The following is a 10,162-nucleotide window of genomic DNA, read 5'->3' as shown; positions in this document are numbered from 1 at the left end:
TGACTGAAGGTAAAAAGGTCTCAGACAACATTTTGAACTTGAACTGAGGTTATTCTTCCAGATAACACATGCGACGGCTCTAGCTAAGTGGGGAAGCTAGATATTTCAGTGGAGCCTGCCAGGGTTTTAACCTGTGGTTCCAGGGAGTCTGCCTATCACACAGCTGATGTTTGTGCCGCTAAGCCAGTCCCTCCAGAGTTACTTGTCTGACCGTGGTATATTCGGCAGTTGGCATATTGGCTTGACTTCCTGTCTGCTTCCTGCTGGTGGGCGTGTAACATGAGGAACCCTTCATCTCTCCTTTGCCTGCCTACTTTTCTCCATCACCACTACATGAACCCATGACACTAGTGGATGAACATGAGAACATTTCAATGTTTTGTGTGCTTTTGAGACATCCTGTGGCTATCTGGCTTTCTCAGGACTTAAAGGTCTTTATTGTGCTTGGAATTTGTTGTGATCTGGGGGGAGTAGCTAAGTTAATTTAGTTTTTGCTTCTCTTAGTAGTGCATGTGGTTGTAGCGGTAGTAATGGGCGAGGGCATGAGAAAAGACTAAGTTATTAAAATAGCGAAAAGTAGCAATTCTTTAGGAATTTCCTTGTTCCGAGGGCTCTGTAAAATTGAAACAAAGGCTTAAAAATAAGTCCTGGCAGCTTGTGGGTTGGCGAGAGGTCATACCTGATCCGCAGCATGAGCCTTGTGCCAGGAGAAGGGGAAGTTGTAAACTGTAATCAGTGACCTCAGGAGACTGTCCTGTAATAATGGTGGGAAGACATATCTGCATGAGAAGTTGCAGCAGGATGTTATAAGTGACACGAAATGCCGGCGACCCTGGCATGGAAAGAGCACCGGCAGTCACAGTTGGCCTTCCAGGGTCACTGATGAGAGATGAGCAGAGTCGGTAGAGAATGAGGTGGTTCCATCACTGAGGATGCAAGGGTGAGAGCAAGTGAGGCTTAGGGAGAAGTGCTTCAGGAAAGGGGCTGGAGACGCTCCTGTGCGGACCCTCGGATGGAATGTCACAGAGTGAAATTCTAATGTCTTAGATACGCGGGGGAACTTTATTGGTTGCTTTTGTTTTGTTTTGAGACAGAGCTGACTAATTGTGGAACAGGCTGCTCCTGCTGCCTCAGCCTCCAACTTTGCAGAATATTGTTGTAAACCATTGTGTGAACGTTTAAATTTTATTAATCATTTATTAAGCATTTCTGCTGATTTTGACCCCTGTACCAATATACACCACAAACAGGTGATCTTACTGACATAATTATATTTTCATCTTTATCAAAGAATGTCTTGTGAACATTATAAAATGTGAAAAGGGCGGGGGGGGGAGTACAAATCACTCATGATTCTACAAGTAGATAGGACCAAGGCTGTTGTTTGTTGGAGCAAATTTTCTACAGACGTATATGAACAACAGATACGCATTACTTTGAACGTATTTCTGTTTCTGTAGTGCAGGAAGAAGGTATCCAAGAACACTTTGAATAGAGTTGAACTTTTGTTTTAAGGAGTCCACCAGGTAGCACGTGGAACTCCTTCAACTTTAGGGCAGCTAAACGTTTCAGAAGATGTCTAAGAGTTTAACCAGTGATTCTAGAATCTTAAGTATTGCACAGCTGTCTCTCTCTCTCTCTCTCTCTCTCTCTCTCTCTCTCTCTCTCTCTCTCTCTCTGTATATGTGTGTACTTATGCAACCATGTGTATATGTGGAGGGCAGGGGTCAGTGTCAGAAGTCTTTTTCTATCCTGATACATTTTAATTCTTTGAGACAGTCTGTCACTGAACCTGGAGGCCACTGATCAGCTAGGCTGTCTGGCTAGCAGGTCCCCAAGAGCTGCCTGTCATGGACCTCTACCTGCAACACTGGGGTTACATGTATGTGCTACACCCAACTTTTACATGGGTTCTGGGGATCTGAACCTGGGTCCTCATGCTTGCGCAGCAGGCACTTTGTCCACTGAGTCATTACCCCCGCTCAGATACACACACACACACACACACACACACACACACACTCACACACACACACACACACATTTGTACCATATGCATCACACTGGAAACATTTTACACTTGACCTCAGCCGAAAGGCTGGGCAGAGATCAACTGAAAACATTTTAAATGTGCTATTGTATTGGAAGCATTCCTTCAAACCTGCTGGCATATGATGAATGGTTGGAATGTCAGGATGCAGAAGTAAGTTTGCTTCATTAATAATTATTCTGCAAGCTTTGGAACTTTGTTTGGTTCTAGCTTACAGTTAATTTTGAGAAATGCATTTTAATAATATACTTCAAAAATTATTTGTAGTGTAACAGGAGGAGTGGGCTGCTTGTCATCCCGGCCACCCGGCTATTTTACACCTGAAATAGCACACAGAAACTGTATTCATTTAAGCACTGCCTGGCCCATTAGCTCTAACTTCTTATTGACTAATTTTTACATCTTAATTTATTTCTATTAATCTGTGTATCACCATGTGACTGTGGCTTACCCGCAAGATTCTAACCAGTGTCCGTCTCAGGCAGTAGATCCATGGTGCCACTCTCCCCTTCTTCCCAGCATTCAGTTCTGTCTATTCTGTCTACCTAGGTTCTGTCCTATCAACTAGGCCAAGGCAGTTTCTTTATTCATTATTCAATGAAAGCAACACACAAACAGAAGGAACTCCTATGTCATTCGTAGTATTAAGAAATATAGTAAGCTTTACGATTTAAAGTGTATAAATTGTATAGGTTTTATATGGAATTTTACCAAAATTTAATTTAAAAATTGTTATGGCAGTATTTTAAAGTCAAATGTTGTTATTTTCTCTCAACAGTGTTCACACACATATGTGCACCTAAAACATAGCAACATTTTTTTTAAGGGGGAAAAAATCTCAATAATTTACTTGGTAAATTGTCTGTTTTCTTTACAGTCTGGTATAGGAGCTTGAAAAATCACAAAGCTTCCAAGGAAGGGCTGTCAGTTCTCAATGAAGACGACAAAGAGTTGGCGGAGCTGCGAGGTCTGGCAGCTGGAGTAGGACTGGCCAATGCCTGCTATGCAGTACAGTATGTGACTCATGCCATCTTCTTAGATCGCATAGGTTGAGTGTGGACCCAGTATCAAGGGTGTCCACACATCGCACATTTCCCAGGGTTCTTTGGGCATCACTGTCAGTAACTTTTGCTTCTAATCTCATATGTGGTTTGGGACAAATGGTGACGTATGCTGTAGACAGACGGCTCTTTCCTGCCTGCCAGTTCCTCAATAACCACTCTGAAGCTTAATACTAATTACAAACTGTTTGGCCTATTAGCTCACACTTATTATTTACTAGCTTTTACATCTTAAATTAACCCATTTCTATTAATCTATTTTTACCACGATGGTCGTGGCTTGTTACCTCACATCTTGCTTCTCTAGGTGCTGCTGGCATATGCCTGATAGCCTTCTTTCTTCCTGCATCTCTGTTTGGATTTCCCACTTAGCTATATTCTGTCCTGCTATAGGCCAAAGCAGCTTCTTTATTAATCAATGGAAAGAAAACATATTCACAGCACACAGAGGGGCATCCCACATCATCTGTGGTTACCCTTAAGAGAAATACAAACACATTGCCTTCTATTTCTTAATCATGTGTTTAAAAAACCAACTTAAGAAGGAGAAATGTAAAAAAAAAAAAGGAGAAATGTATCACTTTGAAAAGACTAAATGACTGAGAAGGGAGAATGTCCTAAAAGTCTTGCATGTATCTTCCTATTCTATTATGGAAGCTGTATGATGTTTGCCTATAGTGTCCCTGTAAGAAAATGAGTTCTAAACTTTATTATTAAGGAAATTAAATATTTCTTTACACAAGACACTCTGCCATGCTCTTTGTAAAAAGAATCCTATGGTCATAGGCCTTGCTTGCTGAAATCTACAAAACAGGATTTAAAATAGATGCATAATACAGAAACGAACCAAACCAGCTCTTCAGAGGAGAGGTTTTTTTTTTTTTTTTTTTTAATACACTGTGCATCTGATAATTAAGATTCTTGCTGAAGCTGGAGAAATGGCTTAGTGGTAAAGAGCACTGACTGTTCTTCCTGAGGACCCAGGTTCAATTCCCAGCACCCACACGGCAGCTTACAACTGTCTGTAACTCCAGTTCCGGGTGATCTAACACCCTCACTCATGCACAGAGAGACAAACACGCAAGCAAAGCACCAATCAATGCACATAAAATAAAAGTAAATGAATCATCTTTTAAAAAATATTCTTGCAAACAGAACAAAACAGAACTCAAAGTGTACTTAATGTAGATTAAGTAGCAATGCCATAATATCCCAAGGTGAGGACTGGTCTTTGGGAGGCCACGTGGGGGCCTATGAGCTGGCCTTTTGGTCAACGTCAGTCTTCTTTGTCATGGAAGCAGGGAGGTGAGATAGGCCAAGGGCCAGCTCCAGGGACCAGCTGCTTCTGGTGCTATTTTCTTCATCTGCAGCAGGCTTTCCACGGATCTGCAACCCAGAGGATTTCATAACTCCTCATTTTGATCGAAGCAGCTGCAGCAGAAGCCTCGGGGGAAGCTTTCACTTTCATTTTCACATAGAAACTATGGTGTTCAGAAGTAAAGTGACAGACTTTGTGTAAGAACTGATAGAACAGGAAGGTTATAGGAGCACAAAATCCCTCATTACCGTATTAGAATGTACAGTGCTGCCAAGCGCTGAGATTGCTCGATTTCTTTCAAATACAAATGTATACACCTTAGGGAGCATACTGGGTCCTTAGGGAGAACAGACATATTGTTATTTTACAGTACTCTTCCAACCCAAGAAGAGATTGAAAATCTTCCTGCCTTCCCTCGGGAGAAGCTGAACCTGCGCTTTCTGCTGGGGAGCGGCGCTTTCGGAGAGGTGTATGAGGGCACAGCCGTGGACATCCTAGGAGTGGGAAGTGGCAAAATCAAAGTGGCCGTGAAGGTAAATGTGCATCTCAGCGCTCTGCCAGGCAGATGGCTGCACAGAAATCCAGCGCTAGTGGCGGAAGAGAGGCCTTCCAGTTCAGTAACACGATGCGCTGCATGTCTCAAAGCAGAATCTCAGTCTGCTTACTAGTAAAGAAACGATGAGTTTAAGGCATTGACTATGCTAATATGCTGGATTTGATTTTTAGCCAGTGGATATATAACCCCAAACATCACGCTGCATAGCAAAATTATGTACAAATAGTACGTCAACTACACATCAGATAAATTTGGGGCTGGTGAGTTGGCTCAGTGCTTAGGAATGCTTGTTGTTGTTGAAAAGGACCTGGGTTTGGCTCCCAGCACCCACATGGTGGTTCACAAGCATGACTATTCGTAACTCTAGTACCATGGGATCCCAACAACCTCTTCTGACCTCTAATGGCAACAGGCACATATGTCATACTCACACATATGCAGGCAAAAACACTCACAAAAAATAAAATAAATAAGCATTTGAAAAGTAAGTTAAATTTTAAGAATGGCAGAATGTGCAAGTCTGTTATTAGCTACAAATGCCACCCATCATTTCCCCCATTTTTAGCAGAATTTTAAAGGAGAATATATCCAGAGCTTATGTTACTATTAAAGCTATTAATTAGGTAAGACCTAACAGAGATTTATTTCCCATTGAAAGTACTCTAAGAGGAGGTTTGAGATAATGGCTTGATTTGGAGAGTCCTTGTCTAGTACTTCAAAAGCCCTGGCTTGATTCCAGCACTGTAGGAAAAAAAGGTGTGATGTGTATGCCTGTATTCCCAATACTGCAAGAAGAAGTAGGAGAATTATGTTCAAGGTCATGCTTGGCTTCACACAGAGTCAGAGGCCAGTCTGAGCTACAAGAGATACTGTCTCAAAACAACAATAACAATATGCTTTACATACACTAGAATTGTACAGTAAATTCCTCAGGAACCAGATTAGCACTTTGCATGCATTCTCAAACTTACTGCCCATGTGCTCTCTGCTTTAACTCTTGAATTCTGCCCCTGCATCTCACAGAACTTTAGTAACCTCTAAACAAACAAGGATTTCCACTAAACTTTACTTAAAAACACCGATGTCTGAATTTTCTATGTCATGAAATTCTACTCTCTACCAATATTCCCACCATTTAGGAGGATGGAGGCTGATTTCAGACTCTATGCTGTATAGACACAGGTGACTGAACACAGAGACTCATATAGACATGGGTGATAGGACACAGAGACTCATATAGACACAGGTGACAGAACGCAGAGACTCCTATAGACACAGGAGATAGAATATAGAGCCTTTATAGACATAGAAGACAGACTGCATCTGCCTACAAGCTATGGTTGCCATTGTGTATTTGATGCATTTTAAAGTAATACAACATATGATCTTACATTCTGGTAACATTTCTCTCTGATAGAAGACTGAGCAATCTCATATAATTAAATAATATCTTGGTCACTACTTTATGGAGACTTTTGCTCTAAGGATGGCCAATCTATGTTGCTAAAATTCTTTCCATTTCTAAATGATAGAGTTGAAAAGTCCTGTAAGTTTCTCTAGTCTGGACCCATTAAACACGTATTCATTTATTTTCTCACATGCTGAGATGACTGCTGGCCTGGGTGTCCTTGTGCCAGCTGAGAGTTGCCATTTCTGAAATCCTTTCTACTTTATTCTTCCTCGCTACCCCATAATACCAATGTGAGTGCCAAGAATTAGGAAGGCAACACTCAGACCAGGGAGATGAGGTGGAATGGTCTACATACATGGTTTAGGAGGAGGAAATTTTCCTAAAAATATCTCCATCTCTTAGGTTTTGTTAGCTGGAGCTAAAACTTGAGACTCACGGCAGAGAGACTGGAGAGTTTCAGACTAGCTTTTCATGATTAATTTACATCTATTGACTTGTAAAGAGCTACAATCCTCCAAAAAATGAACCAGGGTGCAATTGCAAGTAAAGTGGGAAAGTTGACAAGACAATCTGAAAAGATGCTGACCCACTGAATGCCCAAATTAGTGTTAAATTCTTCTATAGATGGAAAGAGGGGTCAACCTTTAAGAGTGTTGGCTGCTCTTCTAGGATATCCAGTTCAGATTCCCAGCACTCATATGCCTCTCATATCCATCTAGAACTCTTGGCCCAGGAGATCTGATACTCTCTTCTGGCTGCCACAGGAATTGTACACACGTGATGTACCAACATACATATGGGCAAAGAGCCATACACACAAAATAAACAATAAATTAATTGAAAACATAAAATAAAAAACATTTTATATTTTATTGGGACTTTAAATATTTGTTTCTCAATCTTTTATCTAGCAGACTGAGAAATTATTTTTTTGTGATAAATCTATTTTATTTATTTATTTATTAAAAATTTCCATCTCCTCCCATTTCTCTCCCACTCTCCCCTACTCTCCCCCTCACTCTCCAGTTCTTATAGCAGTCAGGGTTCCCTGCCCTGTGGGAAGTCCAAGGTCCTCTGCTCTCCAGTCAGCTCTAGGAAGGTGAGCATCCAAACAGACTAGGCTCCCACAAAACCCGTACTGAGAAATACTTGATTGAACAGAAGCAGTTACAGAAGTTTTAGAGACCACACACAGCACCAACAGGGGATTTACAAATTATACGCAGTGCTATATCTGTGATTTAGTTCCTGATATCAGAGCGGCCAATGCAACAAAACAGACAAAACAACAAAGAAGACAAAGCCATCAACAGAACGTTGTCTCCACTACTCACTGGCCTCCCAGTGTCTGATTTCTGGCTTGCCTTTGTTTCTCACAGACCTTGAAGAATGGTTCAACAGACCAGGAGAAGATCGAGTTCTTGAAGGAGGCGCACCTGATGAGGTACTGGCGTAGTTCATGCAGTAAATTTCTCTTACTAGTGTGGATACAAAGCTTTCGTTTCTCTGTGTCGGATTTTTAACATCCAATGACCAGATCATTCTGAAAACAAGCGTGAACAAAGACTTTAAAAGGAAATAAATCTTTACTCATTAAGTACTTTCTAGAAGCCAGTCTTAAGAGCCTGGGTAGGTAGTCCTCAGGCAAAAGATCCTCCCATCTCTATCTTTAATTTGGACTGTGTTCTGCATGCAAATGCTGAGGTTCTTTTGCTTTTAAAATGTACCTATTCTTACTGAGGGATAATGGGTCAAGTAGACCAAGGAGGAATGTTTCTTTATGAGTTCTGGTGTTAGCAAGAATATCTCTTGCCCAGAAAACTTGTCGGGAAGGTTTCAGCCTGCAGCACTCATGAGAAGTGCTCAAGGACATCTTAAGGAGAAGCGGGAGGCAGAGACTCCTGGGGAGTCAAGCTGGGTCCTCTAACTAGGCTGGGGCTTTCTCACTCTAGGGTCTTCACAAACCAATGAGGCCCAAGGCTGAAGATCTGGGTTGTGTCCCCAAGAGGGAGAGGATACTTGTCATAACTGCGATGACACAGACATGCTTCTAAACATCTTTTGAAGAAGACTATTAGTCAAAATTGCTTCCTTTCTTAATCGTAAAACCCCCATAATGAGAAAGAAACATTATTTCTTCTAAAACTCCTTCTAGTCTTCACAGATGCTCTGGCCACTAGAGGTTGCCACGGTCCCTCTTTAAGGCAAGCATCCAGAAGGGGAGTCAGGCAAGGGAAGCTCTCCCTTGTTAGAGGGAGTCCATGAAGTCTTCGAAAGGACACTTGGGGTGAACTGCTTGCTCCATGAAGACCCCTGCTGGGGCTGTTGTAAGGATCATGTCACCCAGTTTGTGTCTTTTCACCTCTCAGCAAATTTAATCACCCCAACATTCTGAAGCAGCTGGGAGTCTGTCTGCTGAGTGAGCCCCAGTATATCATTCTGGAATTGATGGAAGGAGGAGACCTTCTAAGCTATCTGCGGAAAGCCCGGGGGACAACGGTAGGTGGTGGCCTGCGCCACAGTGACTTCTCCCNTCCCTCTCTTTTTAAATTTTTTTAAATTTATAAAACCACAGTTCTCCCTCCTTCCCCTCCTCCTGCTTCCCCCACATTGACCTTCCTCCCACCCAACTCCTCATCGACTCTTCAGAAAAGATAAGGCCTCCCACGGGGAGTCTACAAAGTCACTCTTTCATTTGTGCTGATTTCCTCGTGACCGGTCACCTCCACACATGAGTATTCAAAGGCATCATGATAGAAGCAGCGGCACTGAATCTAGCGTTTTCTAAGTTTGTCTTTGCTTTTTTTTTTTTTTTTTTTTAAATTGGTAGCCTAGGATCTTATTAAGGTAGAAAATCACAAACAAATCACATCAAAGTAAATGTGTGTTTGGGACAAAACCAAGGCAGGTGATGTAACATTAACAACTATCTTTTTCATTTCTTCCCTTATTTTTTCCATTTATTTTACATACCAACCGCAGTTTGCCTTCCCTCCTCTCTTTCTGTTCCCTCATTCACCTCCCTTCTACTCCCCCTCCCATCCACTCCTCCTCCATCTCTATTCAGAAAGGAACAGGCCTCCCCAGGGAGTCAACAAAGTATGTGTTAAGTTGAGGCAGGACTAAGCTCCTTCCCCAGCATCAAGTTTGGGCAAGCCATCCCAGCATGGGGAATAGGTTTCCAAAAAGTCAGCTCATGCGCCAGGGACAGGTCCTGATCCCACTGCTAATGGTACCTAAAACAGACCAAGGTACACAACTGTCACTCACACGCAGAGGACTTAGGTAGGTTCTCTGTAGGTGCACTAGCTATTGGTCCAGAGTCCATGAGCTTCCATGAGCTCAGGTCAGCTGTCTCTGTGGGTTCCCCAGTCATGATCTTGACCTCCCCTCCCCAGGCTTGTACAATCCCTCCTCCCTCTCTTCAGCTGCACTCCAGGTGCTTGTCCTAGTGCTTGGTTGTGGATGGCTGCATCTGCTTCCATCAGTTACTGGATGAAGGTTCTGTGATCACAATTAGGGTAGTCATCAATCTGATTACAGGAGAGGCCAGCTCAGGTATCCTCTCCATGATTGCTAGGAGTCTTAGCTGGTGTCATCCTGTGGATTCCTGGGAGTTTCCCTGATACCAGGTTTCTCCCAAACCCTAAAATGACCCCCTCTATCAAGATAACTCTTTCATTACTCTCCCTCTCCATACCACCCCCAACTTGACCAACCCAATTTCTCATGTTCTCATACCCCCATCTTCTCCTCTCCACCCCCA

At 42.5% G+C, this 10,162-nt stretch overlaps 1 protein-coding gene across 1 annotated transcript in view; it reads left to right on the top strand.

Annotated features, from left to right (window-relative positions):
- The window catches only part of Ros1 (ROS proto-oncogene 1, receptor tyrosine kinase), a 124,628-nt gene that overhangs the window by 96,220 nt on the left and 18,246 nt on the right, over nt 1-10,162 (top strand). The window contains exons 36-39 of the mRNA XM_050138197.1: nt 2,928-3,063; nt 4,800-4,962; nt 7,776-7,840; nt 8,766-8,895. Of these exons, the coding sequence (XP_049994154.1) occupies nt 2,928-3,063; nt 4,800-4,962; nt 7,776-7,840; nt 8,766-8,895 (494 nt within the window). The remainder of the gene's footprint in view (nt 1-2,927; nt 3,064-4,799; nt 4,963-7,775; nt 7,841-8,765; nt 8,896-10,162) is intronic.

The sequence above is a fragment of the Alexandromys fortis genome, unplaced genomic scaffold (genome assembly GCF_014885135.2).
Source record: "Alexandromys fortis isolate MF-2015 unplaced genomic scaffold, M_Fortis_MF-2015_v1.1 scaffold_14, whole genome shotgun sequence".
NCBI lineage: Eukaryota > Metazoa > Chordata > Mammalia > Rodentia > Cricetidae > Alexandromys > Alexandromys fortis.
Note: the sequence above shows the minus strand (reverse complement) of the source record. Positions and strands in the feature narration are given on the sequence as shown.